The 23,729-nt window shown below is 51.0% G+C and overlaps 1 protein-coding gene across 1 annotated transcript in view; it reads right to left on the bottom strand.

Moving 5' to 3' along the window:
- The window catches only part of YRDC (yrdC N6-threonylcarbamoyltransferase domain containing), a 5,049-nt gene extending 2,353 nt beyond the window's left edge, over positions 1-2,696 (bottom strand). Inside the window, exon 1 of the mRNA XM_010723440.2 lies at positions 2,502-2,696. Coding sequence (XP_010721742.1) covers positions 2,502-2,696 — 195 coding nt within the window. The remainder of the gene's footprint in view (positions 1-2,501) is intronic.
- Positions 2,697-23,729: the final 21,033 nt, after the last annotated feature.

Raw genomic sequence — 23,729 nt, 5'->3', positions numbered from 1 at the left:
GCGCCTAACAGCCAATGGGGAGAGAGGGGGCGGGGCGAGCTGCGTTCACTCTGAAGCCGACTGATGGCACGGCTGTGCGTCGAGAGGATCGCGGGGTTGGAATGGGCAGTGGGATTCCCGGCCTCGGTGTCAAAGGCAGGGATTGTTGTCTGATGTTAGCTGATAGACTGCTTGGCCAATGGGGAAGCTGAGATGCCTCTGGTCGCAGCCCTAATGAACTGTGCTGCAGGCTTTCCCGTTAGGTGATGTTTGCCTCCTACTGTCGTGTTCCCATTGTTCAGCAGTGCAGGAGGGCTGAGGGGTCAGCTTCACTCTGCACCACACAATGGGCAGCCCCAAAGCTATATAGCCATGGGGGCAGGGGAAAGCAGAGGGCCTCAGCGGGCAGCAATGCACTCTCCTGCAGCCTAGCTGGACAGACTGGGAATGAATGGCGTCCCTGTCCCAACACTGCCACTGTCCTGCCATGCTAGGGTGGCTGCACAGCCTCTGCCCCCTGCACACTGCTGGAGAAATGAGAGGTGTCCAGTAGATCACAGAATCATAGAATGACCTGGGTTGAAAAGGACCACAATGCTCATCCAGTTCCAACCCCCTGCTATGTGCAGGGTCACCAACCACCAGACCAGGCTGCCCAGAGCCACATCCAGCCTGGCCTTGAATGCACCCAGAGATGGGGCATCCACAACCTCCTTGGGCAACCTATTCCAGGGTGTTCCAGATCCCTCTGTTCTGACCTCCTACACCAGCACCACAGTCCCATGTTGCTCCTGAATGTGCAAGGTCTGTGCTCTGCATAAACCTGCAGACCTCGTTAATGCACCACCTGAGAATCATGCCTGGGTGTGTCAAGTTCACATCGAGCCTCAGGCTCTGCCTCTCCAGGCTGGAATTGGATTCTCAGCTGCATTTCAAGGTCCTGTATATGCCATAAATTTCAGATTGGCCAAAAGAAAGCACCAGGAAAGCACAGCCATGGGTGTGCAGCTGCCTGTGCCAAGGAAGAAGGCAGCGTTCTTCAGTTCCTGCTAACTGTAGGTGTTACAGGTCCCTGCAAAATCTCAACAGGCTGAACACCCGTCAGCCTCCCATCTGATGGCTGTACAACCCAATGCTGAAGTCTGCTTATGTAGCAACACTTATTCCTGTGGGTTGTTCCCCACGCCGTAATTATGTGCTGTCAAATGTAAAACATTGTAAGCCTGGAATAAAAACATTGAGTCTGCAGCTACGGCAGCCAGCACTGGGGCTGGGTTGGGCATGAAGGGAGAGGTGTGGGGATGTCTGTCGGAGCAGGAACACAGCGATGATGCCCGTAGGAAAGGGGGCACAGTGCTGCAGGAAGAGCAGTGGTTTGTAACCACACACACTGCACTGAAACATCTCCAAATGCCAGATGCCAAAGCCTCAGTTCTGCAGTGCTTCCCTCATACATGCATAAGTTTACCGGAGCAAGTATCCCATTGAAGCCTGCTGCCAATCAAACTCAGATTTGCACACTGCGTAATTAGATTAATTAGATATGGTGATTGCAGTTTATTTGCCTTGTGCCCTGGCTTCCAAATATGCCCTTCCTGAAGTCAATGAGACCACCTATGTGAGTAACTTCAAGCAGACTCTGCAAGATTGGGAATCCTCAGCGACCCGAGGACCAGCTCAAGTCCCTGAGGGCAACGTTGCTTTAATCTCATCTTTCTGAGTGTTTTATTTTAAACACCTAAGGCACATTTGCTTTTTGGGAGGTTTGGGAAGCATTGCAATAGAGAACCAATCTGCTGGAAACCGGGGGCTGTTGGTAAGTGCTGCTGTGGCCATTCTGCACAAACGGAGGGAACATTTTTCCAGCCCAATGAGAATTCACACTCAGGTTCAGCAATACAGACCTGTGTTTCTGCTTGCTCTCCGTGCCTGCCAGCAATCCCCTCTCATCCCAAAGCACCGACCCCACACTCAGCCCTGCAACCCAGACCCAGTGGTGCGGATTTGTACCGGTACAGACCTCCCCACTGGGTGCTCAAAGCCAGAAGCCCTCCCCATCTCTTACCCACATCAGGAACACATCCACTGCCTTTTCTCAGCCCTGGAGTCAGTTTAAAAGTTCACCTGATTAAAATAAATCCTCTCTCCATCACTTTACAGGGCAGGGAAGCAAAGGACAGGGTTTATTTATAATCTTCCTCGAGTGGAAACCAGAAGAACCGTCCCATTATTACTGGAGGTTTTGCCAGCCACCCAGGAAGGAAAGTGATATTTAGTTGTCGTTAAAGACTCATAACTGCATAACAATTTCATGCTATGTTAACTTCTAGGTTTTCTTTCGCATATAAATTTTTAAGGAGTAAAATAGAAAAACCCAGGCACTTGACCTTTAATCACAGTTATTTGTGTGATCAGTCAAGTGTGAGAAAAAGCTAGTTTGTGCCTGAAAGATGCCCTTTAAAACTAGATTGCTCTAATATGACACACGACTCACGTGGTGTAATGTATGGGATCTTGCTTACCCATCTCTGGGGAGCAGCAGCTGCCCGCTTAGCATTCATGGCCCGGATTTTGCTGCTGGTACATTGGAAGGTATTAATGTCATCCACTGAATCAATATGGACCCTTGGGACAGCTTCATTCACCACTGAGAGCCCTGGGGAGGTGTAGGCTCTCCCTTCATAGAGGAAGTCAACAGGGAAGGGTATCCTCCGCATATACGGAGGATTTGATGCTCGAGATATTTCACTGGTAGAAGGGTATGTCACGCTAACAGAGTACAAAGCTCTCCCATTTCTCTGAAATATTATTCCAAGCACTTATAAAAGCTTAATATTAGAACAGCCAGAGGTATTTTAATTACGGGTTTGAAGCATCATGTTGTTGTGGGGGAATGATCTCATGAATTTTTCTTTGGCAAGACGAGATGACTGAAAACCGTCGCGGGGGTGAGGAAACGGAGCAGCTTTTCTGAATCAAGACTGGGATTTATTCATTACTGGGCTCAGACATAGAACAGGGAGAGTCCCCTGAGCCCTCGTGGGCTGCACTTAGGGGTCACAGCCCCACCAGGCACGGGGATGAGCCCCAGTGACAATATGGGGACAGCAGACCCGGCTTCAGGCCACCCCAGGAGCTTCTGCAAAGAGCTGGGACCAACACGGCCCAGAAAATGGGTAATTCTGCGAGCTGAGCTATTACTGACTGTAAGTGGAGACAGAAGGATGGCTCTGAAACCACAGTGAAAATAACACTCCTGGAAAAAAAAAAATCAATACAAACACCAAGGAAAGAGGATCAGAACCCGAGACCATCAATTCCTGAGATAAAGAGTTGAAAGTCTCAGTGGGAGGACAGCCAGATCCAGGCTGAAAAACAAAACTTTGCTTCTTTTGCTGACAAATGACTTTTTATTCTAAAGGACAAAGGAGCAGGAGGATGCCGGCCTCCATGTGCGGCTGCCAAAGCTGCCCTTGAAGGAAGAAGGAGCAGCAAAAAGCTCACCGGTGCTTTTCTGCACCTTCCCTTCCTCTTCCACACTTGAAAGGATTTTCCTACAGCTGAAAACAAGAGATACGTGCGATTTTGTGCAGCGTGGGGCATTGCCATAGGAATATGCTCCAGCACAGGTCTTGCTGTCCTGCTCCTCGGGGGCTGTCCCCACTCAGGGACCATGGATTGCAAAGGGACTGCTACTCAGTGTGCTCACTGCCTTCACCTTCCATGTTGTTTGTCTGGAAGTCAAAGCGTTTGTTTTTGAACAGCTTAATTTTTCTGTCAGATGCGCCCTCCTTGCTTCAGAATCTCTGGGTTATAAATGTTTTGCAGCAGCTCTTTAGCTTTTAAGGTAATCATATAAAAGATCCTTGACTACATAACGGCAGCTAATCCGGGTAAATGCCTCTAAGCATCTTTACATTCCATGCTAATGGATTTCTAGGCAGCCCACAGGGATCTGCGTTCTAGAAAATAATGTAAAATATAGTAAGCGTCTCGTTTTTTTTTAAATGCCTCAGATTTGTCATATATTGAGAAAATCCAGAGCTCCAGGCAGCGTAAATCATCACACTTATATAAGTAATACTCTGTTCTGTCATAATCAGCGTGAAGCCCAGCCTCTTCATGGGGGCAAGCATCCATTTAGCATTCAATTCCAACTCAACCGGAGACAAATTATCATCTACCATTAATTAGAGCCGGAGAGGAGGGACCTGAGCTCTGCAATCGGTGACAGAACCAACCTGAGCACACGGAGGGCGATGCCACCGTGGGGTTTTGCTATGGGAAGGTCAGAGGGAGCAAAGAATGTATTTTTAGGAGCAGCACCTCCCCAGGACTCAGCCCTGAGCCACCCCCAGGAGGCACAGCACCCTATTTTAAGAGCTGTCTGATGCAATTAACTCTGTGGAGGAAGAACCTGGAGGATGCACGAGTGCGGCGGGCCATCTCCTTCTGTAGATTCATTACATGCCTTAATTAGGCTCCCAGCTCCCGGGGATGGCTCTGTTCTGGTGGCACGGGGGGAAGATCCGCAGCCGGGGCCTGGTGAGCAGCAGCATTGGGATCAGAAAGGAAATTTCAAAGGATAATGGAAAGAAAAGAAAGGGAATGGGTGATGTGAGAGGAGCTTTAAGCAGAGGTACACCTGGAGCATCAATCACTGGCAACAAAAGCAGCACCAGCGCAGTCCCAGCAGCAACACAGATCCACGCACAGTGCTGGGCTGCAACATGCACGGGAGAAACACATGCTGGAAAAACACTTTTTTCTCCAGGAGAAAAAGAGGCTGCATTCACACACCCAGTCTTGCTCCAGCAAACCCATGGCAGCACACAGGCACTGTGTTTTGGGGCACTTTGGAAGCAGTCACTCACTAAGCAACAGCACAGGAGATGCAAACAGCACACATCACTGCAGCCCTCTCCCTGACAACTGAGGCTCTGACCCTCATCTGCATGGCATCAGCCCAGTGGAAACCATTCAGCACCAGCAGCAAAGTTATCAGAGCTCCAGAGGAACCCGTGTGTAACTCAGTGATAATTAGCATCCAACAACTTAAAGCAAACAGTTTGAATTTAGATCCGAATACTCTTCTCCCCCTCTCCCCCCCACCCAGACTTTAGGATCAGAAACAACCGAACTCCTGAGCTGAGATTTGCTGCCCCATGTTTCGGGGGGGGAGGAAGGGAGCAGCATCCTTCTCCTCCCAGCACCAAACCCAATGGGAACAGCTCAGAACACAGACCTGCAGCCCTCCCTGGGGCAGAGCCCTGCAGAGATGCTTTGCTGGTGGTGCTGAGCATGGGACAGGACTCAGACCCCCCCCCCTGCACAGAGAGCCTTCTCTGGAGGCAAGCAGACCCTCTCTGCTTTTCCTCACCCTGGTTGAAACACAGCATTTCAGATGCCTGAGCCTCTGAGAGCTCAGCTCTGCGATAGAAATGATGATACACCTCAAGTATAATGGTGCAAACAGCCATTATCATAATTTTGATACCAATTACACGTAATTTGAACAAAGGAGTTGTCCTAGCTTTGATTTGCTCTCCTTGTATTCCTGGCTGGTTTCATTAAAATCACTTACAGAGATTTGCAGCAGTTCTGTTTGAAGTGCTGTCATTAGGATTTTCATTTCAGTGGCGTCAGGAATAATTTCCCACTGGGCTGTTTATGCCTCAAAAAGGGCTCTGCAGCGTGTGGGCCACCATCCCCATTCGGATGCACTTTTGGTTGGATGGGGCACAGAGCAGACAGTGAGCTCCAGGATGGCTGTGCTCAATGTTGAACCTTTCTAAATCAGAAGGTGATGGGCCAGGCTGTCCCCTGCACTGTGCCCATTTCTATTGCATGTCCCCCACCTGGGGAACCTCCAAGTGCCAGCATTCACAGGTCTGGATGTCCCTTCCTATGGTGTTTACAGCCCCTTCACCTTAAGTCTTTGCACTGCATCACCGTATAAAATCAATTACTGAGATTTCTAACTTCATTGCCCCCTCAGTAATGTGGAGATAAGGGTCCCTTAACAACAGGGCTCTGCAGTCCCATCCTTTGGGGCAAGAGCTGCTTTGGCTGCTCTTTGTCAGACCGTGGATGATGCTGAAGGACGATGCTCACTCTGTGGCTCCATCAGCACCAGCCTCACCAATTATCCCCCAGTCACAGTGTGAGGGTAGCAGGGAGGGCGTGCAGAGCGAGTCCTTTTCATTTGGCCATTAAAAAAAAAAAGGAGGGTAATACACTTTGCAAATGACAATTAGCAATTTGCTGCAGCTGGGGCTAATTCCTAGATGCATTTTACTCTCCAGGACTCAGCGCTTGGGCAGACTCTAAATCAGGCACCGGCACGTTATGTCCAGCTCCATTAAAGCTCTTTGCTAATTGCAGAGCTCTGGGTGTGCAGTGGGGAGCTGGAATCCTTCCCGAGCCCCCAGGAGCTGCTTTGCTGCCAAAGCTCTGGGCTGGATCCGGCCCCTGAGCAGGGACCCCCCTCCATTGGTCCCTACTGCATAAGTTCTACTGGCTGCATCCCACTGATGGAGCCACCCAGCTCCCCAGCCCTAGGATAAGGATGCAGAGTGATGCCAGCAGCCCTGGAAAGCAACAAATCCTAATTCACTTTGATAATAAGGTTGCATTCGTGTCCCAGAGTGAGATTGCCATGTAGGTTTGCAAAAATACTGCTTAAATAAACAGAAAGGGAGGAAACGCAGGAGAGAGCGTCCAATCTGCATTATAATTAAGGGAAAGAGTAACAAATAGGAGAAACAACCTGTTCCCATCTGCAGCTGCAGTTTGTTCCTGGTGCATCTGAAGGGCCACGCATCGCCCGCACCGGGAGCCTTCGCTGGGAACGTGTGAATGCTCCATTCAGAATGAGTGGGGAAAAAAGAACAGCTTTCTGCCTATATGGCAATTTCTCCTATAATGAGGCATCAGAGGGAATTTTGTCAGCCCAGACACTTATTGCTATGCTCGATGCTGAAAGCCCAGAGGCAGAAGCAGAGGCCTGGACAACACCAAGGGTCGCAAGGAGGAGAAACCATGGAGGAGAAGAGGTTAGCAGTGGGGCAAGGCTTACCTTGGTCCCAACAGCGCTGCAGCTCAGAGCCACCATTGGAGCCCCCTGGGGCCACCCCCAGCCCAGGGCTCAGCGGATGCTCTTAGACTTCTTTTTCAACCCCATCCTCATTTATTTGTAAACCATCCTAATGAGGCCGATAGCGTCGGGATGGCGAGGAAGCAGCGTTATTATCTGTAAGCAGCAGAGACTGACAGCATGTTTAATCACGGGCTGCGCAATGGCAACATCAGTAGAGGACAAGATTAGACACTTCTCCAATTAGTCATACATCAGAGGCACAGCCTGAGGGTCACTGAACCCAGCAATAGAGGAGCACAGATCCTGGAGGCTGGCAGGGCTGGATCCTCCCCCCAGGCACCCTGCATCCTCCCGGCTCTGCCAGCTCCTAACACGATTTTGCAGCCTGTAGTGGATGTGCTAATGGGATCGAGAGGTAAAGAGTTCATCCTCCTCCCTTTTCTCTGCTGCTTTCCTTTTTTCCCCTCGGCATCTCTCTTGTCCTGGCTCACCTCTCCATGCCTGCGTGCTCCTGAGGTCTGCGGATTAAAAGCACTAATAAAAGCCAAAAATTATTACAGCAGTTCTATTTATCACCAAGCAAATTGTATCCAACAGCCTGCAGCAACCGCTGGTCTCCGAGGAACACCGTCACAGCAGTGGGGCTTTTCCTTCCCCACCCCATGGGGATGCAATGGGGTGAGCAGGCAGACACTGACCTGACCTGGGGGTGATGGGGCTGTGGCATTCCAACTGCCAGATGTGCTCCCAAGCAGCGTTCAGCACTCGGTCCCTCCTCATGCCAATATCCTGGGGAAAACCTCTCTGCAGCAGAGCCCAAGTGTTCTGATTTATCTGAGACATCTCATTATCAGCCTTTGCCACAGAGGCTCTGACCTCTCACATCGGGGCCTCTTTGAATTTACTCCCTGCCCCAAGCTACAAAAGCAACCGTGAGAAATCCATTTGCTCTCCTCGATTCCCCCTGGTTCTCAAAGAACTTCCAAAGGGCAGAGGAGCCACCAGTGGGACACCTCAGACCGTGGCCAAGGTTCTCCATCACATCACATCACATCACGTGCTGATGAAACAGCCCTCAGTTCTCCCTTCCCTTCTGCTGGGATCTCTGGTGTCCCTCCAGCCCCATAGAGAGACCCGTCCCCATGGAGGGACCCATCCTATGGACATACCCAGCACCAGGCACGCTCAGATATAATATTCATTTAAGACCATCTGAGCCACGATAATAAAGCAGCCGTTATGACAATACAGATCAATACGTCCAGAGACAATCCTTTGCTGAAACACACCGCAATTGTTCAAACCAAGTCTTAATTGTGACAGGAATTGATTTCCTTTTTCTAATATCTCTGACTTTTAATTAAAAGGCAGTTAAGCGGGCGATACATTTCCAGGATCATTTAGAGGCAGAACAACATTGGGGAGCACACACTTAACATGCACAAACACTGCCTTGTCCATATAGTGTGAGTGTAGGAGCTGCCCCATCCCATCTCTGCTGCACGGGAGGGATGGGGACACTGGGGACACTGGGGCTCCCTGTGCTATTCCCATGTCCCTGCCCTCTGCCAGCCTGCAGCCAGTCCCAGAGTGCCCACAGCATGGAGGGGGGATGATAGCGATGGGAGGAGCCCCTCCAGCCTATGCTTGTTTTAATTTCCAGGAAGCTCCCACTGGGCAGGGCAGCACGGCACAGCCAGACGCTCCCCATCAGCCCTGATTAGACTGAAACAGGCCAAAGAGACTTCGTCTGACTGGAGAGAGGCCATTAACATCGCAGACTCCATTAAAAGAAGAAATAGACCTCTTATCTACTCATCAAGAACCATAAAAGAAAAGAAAAGCTTGGAGCCGCTCATAAATCCCCCAGGAAACCCCATCCTGGAGCGTGGTGCAGGGGCTCTGATGCTATCCCACTAGTATGTCTGTGATACCGAGGTATGGCACAATCTGATGCCCACATGGCACAGCAGCAGCTTCACCCCAGGTGCCTGATCTGCCTTAGGGGTGTCTGAATGGTCCTCCCAATGGGGCAGGGTCCTGGGACAGCCCACAGCCCCATGGCCCTGCCTGCAGCAGCCCCAGCCTGGAGGCAGAAGCCCATCTCCTGCCTTTGGGAAGAGGGGCTGCACTCCAAGCTGGAGCTTTGCCATGGGCGGCACCGTCTGGACATACAGCAACATTATCTCCCATAACATGAGCTTTAACAGCAGAGCATTATCAGAACTAATCAAATCTCCCTTGCATTACCATCCAGGCTGGTTCCTGCCTGACAAACACGTGTGATCCAGGCAGCAGAGCGGCATTAGGACCAGGTTTAAGCGCAGTCCCCAGCCCCCATCTGCCCATACTGCCTCCAGTGAGGTCTGCACGCTGCCATGATCTCTGCAGTCACACTTAGGGGACGAATATCACTGTTACCATTACCACAGTGTGGGCCATGGGAGCACAGAGCCCCCCAGGACAGCCAGTGAGATGCTGAGCTCAGAGCCCCCGAGGAGCAGAACTCCATTCCCAAAGCTGACATTCGTAAGTGCTGTGGCCACAGGCACTTCTTATTTTTCCCTATGATTTCAAGCAGCTGTTTGCATCCTTTGAAAATCTTTTTCCCTTCATAAATGAATACAAGCACCAGTAAAGAGCTGTATGGTGAGCTGCTGTATCAGCTTTCATTATAAGGTTTAGAGAAAACAGGAATTTCATCTCAATATGGATTTCCCTGTATACACATCCTGCTCTGCGTAGAGGAACATGCAGTGCCTTGCACCAACCTGGCAGTGTGGGACTGGGAATTCTCCCCACCCCTCTTCTGACTGTCCAAGCCAGTCAGAAATGTGGCAGCACCACGATTGCTAACAATCCACTCCGTTCATTTGTACTATCTGGTCCATCAAGTCTGCCTTCCCCTAAAGCCTCCTGCCTAGAAAGAGGGAACCCAGGCCATGAGCTCTCCCTCAGGGCAGTGACACCAGGCAATAAATTCAGGCCCTCTAGCAATTAATCCAAACTGACACTGTGCCCTGGGAAGGCTGCTTCTCCTAGGTGAGCAGGATGCAGGGAGCCTAAAAGCAATCTCAACAACCCATGAGCCATGGGGAGGTGCACTGCACCCTGCCAGGGTGATAATGTTGGCACCATAGCAAAAGCAAAGTGCTAATTAGAAACTTATCAACAGCCAAGCTTTTTTGTAAATGATTTCCTGACCAAATAAAGGACCTGCCCTATGTGATAGCAGGTCCCCAGTGGGACCCCACTGCCACCAAAGACCCCTTGCAAGAGCCCTATACTAACGCAGCACATGCATAGCATTAGAATTTAACATATAGAGCACTTCCAGGGACAGGCAGGCACTCCATAGAAGTTGTATGAACATTCACACATTCAAATGGATACAGTCTGTGTGCTTCAGCTCCTGAGGGTCCCTGTTTGGAGGAGCAATGCCCCACACACCCAGTGCTGCAAGAAGATCCTGTCTGCACAAGCAGAACAGCCCAGACAGCTCCAGAAGAGCCAGGGCTGTGCTGTAATACCTCCTCATGCTGCTAAGCTTTTAATTCATCTGGCTTTGTTACCTTGGATATTTTGTTCTCTAAATCAATGCAGCCCCCAGAATGATAAAACCCTTCATTAATACCACTGGGTTATTGCCTAAAACAACAGCACATGATCTGGCACTTTTTAGTTTGATTTCACTGTCACTTGGGACGGGATTAGAGGGAAATATATCTCCTAATTCTTCCAATATCCTTCAGCAAGCATCGGTTCAGACCAAAGAGGACATGAGATGCCAGTGTCAGTAATTGGAAAGAAACTCTTCACTTGCAGATGGTCGGAGACCCTTGATGGCACCTCATGCTTTGACATAATTATCACAGCCACAGAGCAGCTGCCAAACAGTGCAGCACTTGGATGAAAAGGAGGAGAGCTGCTTAATCCCACGGCCTCTCCTCCTAAAAGGAGACTTTCAGCCTCTCTAAAGCCCCTCACGGTTGGTGCTGCATGAGCCACAAATCGCATATCAGGGATGGGGGGTTATGTGCAGGTCCATCTCCTAAGGCCAGAGTCAGTGCTGGGGACATCATGGAGAACCACCGCATGCACTGACAGCCTCAGGTCTGCCTCCAGCACAGCAGGTTCTGGCCATTGAACTCCCTTTGCAGCAAAAATTTGTCTCCAGGTCTGAAGTGTGCCATTGCACTTCATAGCAGATTTCATCCCATTTCCCTCACTCCTGCTGTTTTCTCCCAAGCCACCAGCACCTCCCAGCCCTGTGTCTGCAGATATCTTCCCCATCAGCTCTTGCTGCTCTCACCTTTCTCATTCCAGTCTCACTTTGCCTAGTTTTACCTATTTATTTTTCTCTCATTTGACAGGAATGCATGCAGTTTGCATCTCCTGCTCTCCTGTTCAGCAAGTCGCTGCTTCCACACCTGCCCTGCCCTGCTGTGCACAAGACAGGCTGCTCGGACTGCTTGCTGAGGAACCCACAGTACATTTTATCCCACTTTCCATTTACTGCTATTTTTTAATAGCTGTTTATAATCCAACCAGCTCAAGCGTTGCAGTGGCCTCTCTCAGAGCAGCCAAAATTTTCTGGCCGGACACCCCTGGCGCTGTGTCAAGCACTGTTTTCCCAGCCAGCAGCTCCCACTATCTCCACTCATTAGAGCTCACAGCATTGCCTGTCCCTCCAAAGCAGCCCAGGATACCTCTTGGAGCTCTGGGACCCCTGTAGGAAGGCTTGGCCTCACCACATGAGAGTGTGGAAATCGAGTCCAGGATGGCTGTCCATCCATCCATCCATCTCCTCCCCATAGAAAAGCAGGAGGAGAACAGCGTTTGTACCATTATTACATGAACATTACCAATTCAGGGCATCCCACATCCTGCATCTCTCATCCTGCATCCCATATCCCTCATCCCATATCCTGCATCTCACGTCCTGCTCCATCGCAGCACAAGGAGCACCATCCTTGCCCCAGACCTCGCCTGAGGACCACGTTTCACGTTTTGTTTTCTCTTGCAGCTCTCTATTTCCAACCTTGAGGCTGTTAACTCTCAAATCCTGACCTTAAGTCTCCCTAACGAAATTTCGCCTCGCTTTTACCGTAAGGGCTGCACAGTGCTGGGAATGATGCTCCATCAAGGCAAGCCGCAGCAGCAAGGGGCACTCAGGGCACCGCTGCTGTGGTTTGCTTTGCCAGCACAGCCCAGCAGCTGGCAGAACCTGAACCTGAGCGCATTGGGTCCCAAGACACAGCAAAAGGAAAAACAGAGCCATGGTGACATAGGGATATGGGGATGCAGGGACATGGGGATGGAGTGTGAGCAGCTCACAGCCACGCAGGCTTCAGAGAGAAGTAATTAAATATTGACTGAGAACGTCCTAAGTGAGCCCCGGATGCACATTACGTCCTGCTTAACTCAATAATTACCGTATCTATTATCCCTTTCTGCTCTCTATCTTTATTAAGCTAAAAGCTCTGTAATTAGCTACTTGGTTTAAGTGTAAGATTTCAATTAATCCACATTATGAAATATAATTGCTCATTAGAGGTAATGTTGCACATTCTATCACACCAGTATCTCTTTGTAGCTTTTTAACCAAAATACAATCGTTTATGTCACAGTGGGCGAGCAGCAGTTTCACTCATCAGGCAGAGGGATGCCAAACAGCCTCTCTGAAGCCAAAACAAGGCAAGAAATCAGCAGACGGAGCCAGGCTTGCATCTGCCGACCCATCCCCAGCACCATCCACCCACCCCAAATCCTCCCTTGGCCAAGATCTGCAACACCGCACGCACTCAGAGACACCACCACAGCCCTGCAGAGTGGGGAGCTTTCCTGGTGATGCTTTTAGAAACGAGCAGGGCTGACAATTCCACAAAAAGATATGAGATGTTTTCAAAGCACAGCTCAGGAGCAGCACCAACTGCAGAGGTTCCACGTGGCAATAGAGGAACATAAATAAAAAGGGAGCCGTGCTGTTGGCCGTGAGACTTGTTAGCACAGCCTTCACCTGAGCTCATTCCTGAAGTTCTGTTCTCTTTCTGTGTTTGGAGGGATTCAGCCCATGGTACAGCAGTGACCATCTGACATCCTGGGTTGGGAGGGCCCCATAAGGATCCCACTTCAGGACCCTGTGTCATCATCCCACCACTCTGCCCAAACCAATTTAAGCTTTGATCCTGTTCGATTGAGACATTAGAATAGCTTTGTTACTGGTTTTTATATCACGCTGATACAAAGGTGGGTACGTCCATGCAACACAGCCAGCAAGCAGCTGTTGCTGCTTTGGGACAAGGCGCTGTGTAGGACAGGACAATCTGTCTCACTGTATAAAGTCAATTCCGCAGCACTTACACAAATGTAAAAATCACTACAACATTAGAAGGAGGAGGGAAAAAAAACAAAAAACAAACAACACAACAGCCACACTAGAGACTGAGAGAAATACCTTGTAAAGCACGCAATGAATTATTGAATTTACAGCGTTTGGTGCTGAATTAAAATGATAAACCGAAGTTTTTATCCGCCGAAAGCTGTTTCCATGGTGTTGAAGCAGCAGATGGCCCTTCCTGGAGATAAAGGATTTCAGATCTTTGCCAGTGCTGAGAACTGGAGCTCTGATATACGTATTGAGAAACGGGAGACGAGAGCACCTGATGGCACAGCCCCAGTGTGGGCAGAGGGCTGCACGCCCCATCCCTGCTCCTCAGGGCCCCTCCAGATATATTCAAGAGAGATTGGCCAACAGCCACAGCTGCCCCTTCATCCACACCAACCGCCTGTGTTACGAGTCATTAATTCCTAATAAGTAGAAAACTGCACGATGAGCTTTGGGTACGAATAGTTTACCGTATCAGAGACAATTCGCCATCCAAATTACCAGCTATAAATCAATTTTGGAATGTTGACATATCTTTAATAATGATAAATGGAGAATTTATGGGTGCCGCTAAAGTTCACGGCGAGATTTTGATTTATGAGAGCACGGAGCTCAGGTGGATCCACCAACCCCTGGCCCAACACTGTGCCCCAACGTGGTCACCTCTGTGCCCTCACCTGCCCTATGGGGGCCATGAACCCCTGTCCCACTCTGCTGCTGTCCCTGTGGCCTCATCCTGCAATAGCACTGCATACAGCCAGGGTTGGAGCTCCTTTCTGAGCTGCAGAGCAAGCAAGACAAGCAAGCAGATACAGATGTGAGCACTGCACCCCTCTGCCTGCTGGCTCTGTTTGTCCTTTTGTGCCCACCTGGTGCCCCAGGACAGCATCCCTTCCTCCCTCCCCCGCAGGGCTGCTGCTCTGCACTTGTGCCAGGAAAGCAGTTTTTCATTTGATTTCAATTTACTGGTGGAATTAAGCTGGTGTAAAACAGAGTGTGGAGGGAAAAAATTACCATGTCTGTTTAGAGAGCGTAAAATAAGCACTTGACTGTTTGACCACTCGGATGGCAGGGTCCAAAGTAATTCTCACCCAGCTCACGTCCTACCACCTTTATTAAGCTGAAAATGATGCTTGTTAGGAACAAACAGTAAACATCAACTAGCTGCAGTGCTCTCCCTCCTTCAGGGCTGCATTCCTCCCATCAAATCAGCCATCCACCCACCCCGATCCCACCACCTCCCACCCCTGGTACTCCCCAATCCCCACCTGTGACAGAGCCTGGGAGCACGGAGCCACGTCCCCCAACCAGAGCCATGACATCTCCCCAGCCAGCCATAGAAACATTAATTGCTAAGCGAGTCATTAGTGCCTACAAAATGTGACCAATATAATTACCCCAAGGTGGTTTTTTTCTTTCCCTTTCTCTCTGTCCAGAGCTGTGGCAATGAACGGTCTTATAATGAGATGACAAAACTGACAGGCAGCTCTGGTGAAACAGCCCATCCTTGCCTTTTGCAGAGACTCCCCAAGTGTTCTGCACCAATAATCACTAATCAAGTTATTCCTCGCGGTATTAAAAAGACGTTCAGCACAAACTGCCATAACAGCAGGGCCTGGTGCTGGCAAGCAGCCACCGACCCACAGAACCCAGCAGCTCCGGGATGGCTTCAGCCCACTCCATCCTCTCCCTCACTGCACCAAAGGAACCCCGAGAGCAGCTCAGATCGGCTGTTCTTGTCTCAGACCCAAAGCAGACTCCAGCACCCAGATGCTGGAGGTAATTTAAACATCAAGGTGACCCTCGCTTGGGTAAGTGGACCCCAAAGCCATCACCCACTGCTGCAGGATCAGTGCTGCAGCACCATGCAGGCGCAGCCTTCAGATGGTTTGGGTTGCTGTGATCTGCAGCCATGTTAGCGAGCAAATTCCATCCCAGCTCCTCACTGCCGAACTTACAGAGCCTGAAAGTCTTCTGACACACCCGAGTGCCTTAATCTCACTCCATCCTGCTCAGAGAACAGAAATCACGGGTTTGGTATGCAGAAAGGAAGCCCAGCAGTGATGGTTAACAACAGCTTTCAGCCACAGTCCCACCGCCCCGGCTCTGCTCTCTCATTCCCTGGCTCAGCAGCACACGATGGTGTCGTCCATCCACATTTTCTAAGACTGCTTGGGGAAAAAAAAACAAATCTGTAATTTGCCATTATAACACAGACCTGGAGAATAGCTGAACAAACCGCTAATATCGAACAAACAAACAAACAAACGACGCAGAGCTCCAATCGAGCACAGCCTCAGAGCTGATGGATGACCTGCAGCAGCACTGGAGAACTATTTGTGAGGGGCTATTGATTTCCAAAATCAAAATGTAAATGCGGCCTCAGCTCTGAAGCACTGGGAGAAGTTTTACTTTGAGAATCTCCTTTTTTTTCCTCCCTGTGACTTTTTCTGGGGAGGAAGCACCGTGATGCAGCCAAGTCCATGCTATTCCCAATAGCACAGAGTGATGCAGTGGAATGCAGATGCCCACATCATAGAATCGTAGAATGGCCTGGGTTGAAAAGGACCACAAAAATCATCATGTTTCAACGCCTTTCTATGAGCAGGGTCACCAACCCCCAGCCCAGGCTGCCCAGAGCCACATCCAGCCTGGCCTTGAATGCTTGCAGGGATGGGGCATCCACAACCTCCTTGGGCAACCACCCTCTGGGTGAAAAACTTCCTCCTAATATCCAACCTAATATCCAACCTAAACCTCCCCTGTCTCAGTTTAGAACCATTCCCCCTTGCCCTATCACTATCCACCCTCCTAAACAGCCGTTCCCCCTCCTGTTTATGCACTCCCTTCAAGTACTGGAAGGCCACAATGAGGTCTCCTCGAAACTTTTCTCTTTTCTGAGCTGAACAAGCCCAGTTCTCTCAGCCTAACATCACCGTGCTTGGGACGGGTTCAGCGTGTTGCTGTGAAATAGAAGCCCACTGCACGCCACAAGCAGTGCTGTGTCATTAACAGAACATCTGGCACACAGCAAACAGCGGCTGCAGAACTTCTGCCATCACTTCTCACTAACGGCACTCATCTCATCACTCCCGTGAGCAGCGTGCAGCAGCAGCCCGAGCCGGGTGGAAACCTCTCTCCTTCACAGTGCAGAAGAACCACAGTGAAATCCTGCCCAGTGCTGCAGCCCACAGCATTTCCCACATCAGCAGATGCTCCTTCCAGCACTTGCCTCCAACCACAGCCTTTTATCATTATCTAACCTATGACAAACCTATTATGATGCTAAAGATTGGAATTACTCTGATCCCAGGCAGATGCCCAGCATCCGTCCCTGAGACGCAGCAGCGCTTTGCACGAGGCAGTAATAAATTACTGAAGGTCACCTACGATTTATCACTGCTTTGGATTCCAGACAGTGACACCGGGAAGCAGCCTCATGGGTGCCAGAGCATCTGCTCAGGCTGAACCTCTAATAGTGATGCTTTTGCTTCCTTTATTGGATTGGAAACATCCCCAACAGCACCACATGTAGTCGAGCAGTTCCTTTACCCACAGGCTCCTGCTTGCTGCCCCCTATACCTGCCCAGCACACACAGTGGTCACAACGGGACACAGCCATCCACGACATCCCTTCTGCCCCACCCCCCCCATCCCTTCCATCTCCTCGGGGGTTGCTGCACTTAATTCCCCACACTTTGGTACAAAGATCGGGTCCCTTCCAGAAAGCAATTTGTGTTTCCCAGAGCAGGCAGTCGTAACATTTCCCATTAAAATGTAAATGCGGCCAAGTTTTCTGGCATCTCTTTTCCTTCCTTAAGGTAAAAAAGAATATGAACTCCTATTATTTTTTCCATCAACGTTATCTTCCTGCTTTGTGCTAAGTAAAAAAGCTGCCCGATATACACCTTCTGCAAATTAAATTTGAATCGAGTCTGACAGCACAACAGGGATCCGGATTACAGAGCTGCGCCGGCCTAATTGGCATCATTTCGAGGAGGTTATTTGCAGAAGCACTGAGCAGAGATGCAGGAGCCACGGGCTCAGCACTGTGCTGGGCAATTGCCCTGGCTGTGCCGCTCGGGACCACGCAGGTGCTGGGGGTGAGCAGGAGGAGGGTTTGGGGCAGCTGAGAGTGCAGCTCTATGGATCACTCAGCATTAAAGCAACCACCCTGCAGGCTTTAGATCAGCTTCGTTCATTAAGGCTGAGCATCTCCGTGGCCTTGCTGCCTCTTTTCCCTTCTGGTACCCGGAGCAGGGAGCTGCTCTCTGCACCTCGGGGAACTTGTCTGGGTCTGAAGGGCGTTTAAAGAGTAGGACTGCAGAGCAAGGGAAAAAGGCACTGAGCATCACCTGCTGGTAGGAGCTATGCAAGAGGCACCGGGCCCTGTGGACACCTGCATTCAGCCCAGGGCTCATCCTGGCACAGCTCAGCCATAGCACGTCGGAGAGAGAGGCTGTGGAATTAATTAAGGGAGCACGGTGAATTAATTACCATCTCCAGACGCATTTCTAGTGGGGATAATTTCAGGTGCAACCGTTTGAATGACATCTTTTGAAAGAAGAGCTTCCCATTCTCCCGCCTAATTTGAGGTTAACTAAATTTGCATCTCGCTGGGAAACAGCTCAGCCCCCAGCAGAGATGGCTGTGCAGGCTGCTGCAGGTCCTTGGGCCTGGGGCTTTGAAGGCAGCAGGAGGTAGCAGTGTTCCCACAACCCCATCCCCAGGTACTGCCTCACCCCTGCGTCCTCCCAGGCACCGCCACCGTTTTTTTCTTACACATATTTCACTCTGCTCGAGCTGCACAGCTCCTCCTGCCCCAGACATCTCCTCCTCCTTGGGCTGGTGACAGTTTGCATCACTGTGTAACGAAGTAATCACGCTTGACAGAGGTACAGCCAGCCCACTTCCCAGCACAGAGCCAGCAGAGAGCATTTATGCACCCAGGGGAGGGATGGCACGTGGATAAGAACTGATAACTGATTGCAAACAGAGGGCTGAGCCCCTTCCCTGGAGGCAGTGGGGGGGGGAGGGGGGTGGTCAGGCACTGCCCTCAGCCCTCTGTGTCCACAGCAGGAAGGAGAGAATTAGCAGCATCAGCCAGCATTAATTATACAGAGAATCATTAGTTGGTGAAAGGAAAGGAAAGGAAAGGAAAGGAAAGGAAAGGAAAGGAAAGGAAAAAAGGGAGAGAGAAAGAGAGAGAGAGAGAAAGAGAGAGGATCTAATTTAATCACAATATAATTAAATGAATACTTAATTTAACAGTTCCACAGTGAAAACCTCCTGACCTCTGGAGCCACCCTGCCTGCAGGCACAGCTCTGCATGCATCCTTGTCCTCATCCCCTGTGCTCGTGAGCACCAGAGCACCTCACAGCATCTTACATGAGGGGAACAAAAGCAGAACTGCAGCTCAGCATCTCTCCCTACGTGCAAAAAATGGCCTAAACGGACAGGATTGACTATTGCAGCTGCAGCCACCAGTGACAAATCCTCATCCCCAGCTCCAAGCATCTGGCGAGGCGGGCCACGCTCCATCTGGAACCATTTCCCCACACATTGGGTTGTCTCCTACGTGAGGCATTAAGAGAAAATAAATCAGAAGGAGATTAACATAAATATTGTTTGAAAGATTTAATCAGCTACAAATTGTAACGTTACATTTCTATCTTAATTAGCCCAAGCCTGGTTCTCTTTGCTCTGTATTGTGAAATGAGGGTGCTGAGAAGCAGCATTTCAGAGCTTGGTTGGTGGAGGAGGAGCAGAACTTCTCCATGGACAGCGTTGGCAGCTGCCTGGGACAGCAGTACCCAGTCAAGGCTGCTTCCTTCTGGAAGCACAGTGCTGCTGAGCACTGGTGGCAACGACACTGGACAATAAATTCAGGGCCTTCAAATCCAAACTCGTCAGCAAACTGACACTGTGCCTTGGGAAGGCTGCTTCTCCTAGGTGATTGGGACGTATGGAGCCTAAAAGCAATCTCAACAACCCACGAGCTGTGAGGAGGTGTACAGTGCCCTGCCAGGTTGATAACATAGGCACCACAGCAAACGTTAAGTGCTAATTAGAAACTTATCAACTGCCTCGTTATTTGTAAGTGATTTCTTGACCAAATAAGGGCTTGTGTGACAGCAGGTCCCCTCTGGGGCCCCACGACCACCAAAGACCCCTTGCAAGACCTCCCATATACTAATGCAGCACAGCATGCTCTGTGGCTGCTCTGCTTTGAGTGGAATTGAGGCTTTGCAGAGCTGCAAAGTGAGGCCTTTCGCCTCAGGACCCCCATGCTGCAGTGGTACCTCACACCCCCACCTCTGCCATCAGCAGGGCCAGAGCTCAGTGCAGCTCCTGGGATCTGTGCTGGGTAAGTCTGAAGCTGCTCTGCTAACGAGGTTCCGAAGATGCGTTTTGATTTGGAGGTCAAGTGCTCATTAAAATGCAAGCTGAGTATTTCCTGCTCCGAGTGCTCAACCAGTGCGATTTCAACAAGGGTTGCAAACACAAGAGTCACCCTGACTCCGCACAGCTCCTGTGAATTGGCTCAGGGAAATGTTTATAGTTCCACCTACGAGATCTAAATAAGCAGCTCCCCCAACTCCAGCAGCTGTTTGTCTGATCAGCGTGTCCTAACCGTGAGCAGTGCTCATCACATCTCATCTCCTCACCTCACACAACATCTCATCACCTGCAGTGCTCTGGTCACCATCATCCCACGTCCCCTCACCTCCCAGCACCGCGATTTGGCTGGAAGTCAGCCTGCCCAGCAGCAGGTCCCTGCTCAGGGATGTACCAACACCACCAAATAAGCATCAAAACCAATGCCTTCATGCTGCCCAGGAGCAAAACAAGGGCTGCCCCCTGTAAGCCTCAGCTCAGTGCAGAGCCATCCTGTGATGGGAATCCCCAGATCTGGGGCTCAGTATGAAGGCAGCTCTGTCCTGCGCAACCTCGTGCTGAGACACTGCAGCCCTCTGCACTGCCCCAGCTGCATGCATGCTCTGTGCAGCACCTCCACCTCACACACAGCCCTGCAGAGGCAGCACCTCCCGTCCGTGGGCTCTGAGCTCTGCTACATCTCCTGCAATTACATCGCATCATCTGATTTCACGGGAAACCGCTGAGCCATTCCCAGCCAGCAGCAGCTCCTGCTCACATCCACCCCCCTCCATCCCCGCCCCAAATCTGCCTGGGTTCACTCCGTGCTGCTGACGGTGCCCAAATGCTGTCACAAGGGCCGGCTGCCTTAGCTGGTACTGAGTACATCATCATGACAGCCACAATGGCCTGCGGACACCCAGAAGCCAGTAATTGATAGTGCCTGCATCTCCTGTGAAGGAGAGGGGTCACCAACCATCCCACCCTCCTGACACACATCTCATCCTCCTGCTGCCGGCAGCACAAATAAAGCTGTCACTTGCAGGGACGCTGAGCACCAGCAGCTTGGGATGAGCCACAAACAGACTGACATCAATACATTTCCCTTCGGCTCTCACAGAGGCCAGGAGAGGGGACAAGGCTTTGGGCACCCCGCAGCAGACAGCAAAGCGAGGATTTCTCTAAAGTTTGCTCTGTCTCATGGCTTTTCTACAGCTCCTTAAAGGCCTTTTTGGTCTTGGAGGAGCAAAGGCACCTGGCACCCAGCACACAGCCAACACACGTCCTGCACCCAGGGGATGTGGCTCAGCTTTGTTGGTCCCCACAGCTCTGCTGCTCCATGCTGGCCCAGTGCAGAGGTCAGAGCGCAGCTGCACCCGGGTTATTGATGGCACGAGATTAGCTTGTCTGAGCAGGGAAATACATCACTGGAAAAATAGGAAACATTTGGAAAGTGGATGGCGGGTGCGAGAGTGATGAATGAGTGCTGGAGGAGGCTGGCAAGGATCAATGAATAGCTGAGGAGGTGAGGAATGAGATGGGGGGGGGACAAGCTCCCTATGCAAATACAGAAAGCAGCAGAATTAGTAGGGAAGAGGTCCTGAGCAAGCAGAACAAAGAGAAGCGATCCCTCTCTCTTTTCCCTCTGCTGCAGGGATCTGATTTGGGAAGACAAAGCAGGGGAAAGGCTCAGAGGAGGGGACCCCTCACGCACACGCTCGGCAGACGGCAGCCCCTCACATCCCTCTGCTCCCTGACTCCTCCGGCAGCAGCTCGGCAGACAGCAATTTCTCTGAAGCCGTCGTTTTGGGGTCAGCTCTGTGAGTATTACAGTCCATTAGCGGCAACAGAGACAGCTGCTCGCGAGCAATAAAGATACATAACCACAGCATTCAGACACCGGGAAAAATCATCGCAGCGTGGGCTCAGCGTGCACCAAGCAGAGCTGCTGCCTCGTGCTCCACTCAGCGCCCACTGCTCAATGCTCAGAGCACAGAGCACGCTGCTGGGTTGCTCCAGCACTCCCTCGGTGGCCGAGCACTATCTAGTGGTCAGACAGAGCTCCAGGGAGCAGAAGGCTGCAGGCACGCTGCACAGATCCATCTACAGATGGATGGCATCGGATGAAACCAGCAGGAGAGCTGGCCGGAACAAGTATCATCACAGCACAGAAGAAACAGGTGCCCTGGTGAAATCATTTTGGGGAATTTGGGAACCAAAACCCACTGGGAGCACAGAGCTTCTGACTGTGCCGTGCCAGAGCTGCACCGCATGGGAACCGGTGGTGGGACCTGAGCACCCCGACTGGCACATCACACCCTCCTGCTCATTGCTTCCAAGTATTTGGTCTCTAGATGGTTCTGCCCCACCTTCAGCCCTTTCATCTGCTGCTTCAGAAATCCAGTGTCAACGTTTCAAAAGACATTGAACTCTCAGATGGAGAAAAGTGACAGCAGATTCTCTGGTCTGCAGATTTCTATCCAGTGTCCTCATCCTTGGCACCAGACACAGAAAGAAAAGGCTCTTCCTGCCTCCCTGGAGCATCCCTCTCTGCAGCCTGACCTCTGTGATAGCCTGAAGGTGGCGATTTGGAAGAAAATGTGCAGCTACTTTGTGGGATGATGGGCTGGACGGACCTGGTTTATACAGTCCATTCAGAAGCAGCCACACAGCCCTGCAGCTCCCAGTGTTCCAGTACACCTGGAAAGGCACAAACTCCCACGTCCTCTATGTCAGCAAATGAAAACGACGACTCTGAAAAAGCAGAAGGCTGAGAACACTTTACAGCTGATGTCCTGAACCTCACACCCTGCATCCATGTGTGAAGTTGACATGAGAAAGGGTCCTCATCTCAAGCAGATGGCAGCATGTGAGGGGCAAAGGGCAGATGGGGGCTCACCGTGTGCCTGCAGAGCCCAGGCACGTGGCAGCTGGCAAACAAACACAGAGCATCAACCCCAAGCTGAACCAGGCCTCCCAAATCACAACACAAAGGGTCCTTGAGGGATCTGAGAACTAAATGGGGGAAAGCAGGTCAGGCTTTTATTCGCCTTAGAGTCTCTGAGTCATTAAAGTACACTCAGCCCATGGCTTCCAGTCTCTCCCTGCAACCAGGAGGTCCAGCAACTCCCTTAAGAAAACACAGCTGTGTTGCTGTTCTAACTGAGCCAAAACAGAGGCCAGAGAGGTGTGAGCCAGGCACTCAGCATCCTGCACACCCAGCTCTGCAGTGAGCCCTCACCCCCACCTGACCCAGCCAAAACCCACATCCAGCTCTGAAGGACAAACTCCTGCTGCTGCTCACCCACAGAGCACAGCCCCGTGCAGGGATGGATGGAGGTAGGAACTGCTGCCAGAAGCTTTCAGTTCCGTGGGGCGGCATGAGCTTCAGCCGAGCGAAATAATGGAAGGCCCAACCCTGCTGGGGAGCCTCAGAAACCCATTTGTGGTTTACGGGCAATTTGTTCCCTCGACAGGTTTATCTCATTACTGGGTTTCCATTTAGCAGGAGTTTTATCGCCTGTAACATTTGTGCATAACAGATTCACCCAATTAAAATGTTATTTCCTTTAGCAGCCCTGATAGTCACATCTCAGCGTTCGCTGGGGCGCGTTCACCTTTCCTTAAGTTTAATCCTTCACCAACCATTCGTTTCAAGTGTTTCACTCGGAGACTGAGCACAGATAGAAGCCGTGTCCTCCCGCAGTGAGCGGCAGCCGCTTCTCCACCCGGGGCTGCGATCGGGATGCTGCATCACCACCGCTCCCAGCACCACATCCTGGGTCACCACATCTCCGAGCGGGGATCCAGGAGCTCCCGGCTCCTCGCAGGGCAGCGCGGGGTCCCGATGGCGCAGCGCTGCAGGGGGCGGCCGAACCGGGACC

Source organism: Meleagris gallopavo, chromosome 25 (genome assembly GCF_000146605.3).
Source record: "Meleagris gallopavo isolate NT-WF06-2002-E0010 breed Aviagen turkey brand Nicholas breeding stock chromosome 25, Turkey_5.1, whole genome shotgun sequence".
NCBI classification, from domain to species: domain Eukaryota; kingdom Metazoa; phylum Chordata; class Aves; order Galliformes; family Phasianidae; genus Meleagris; species Meleagris gallopavo.
The sequence above is the reverse complement of the archived record's forward strand: the minus strand, read 5'-3'. Positions and strand labels throughout refer to the sequence as shown.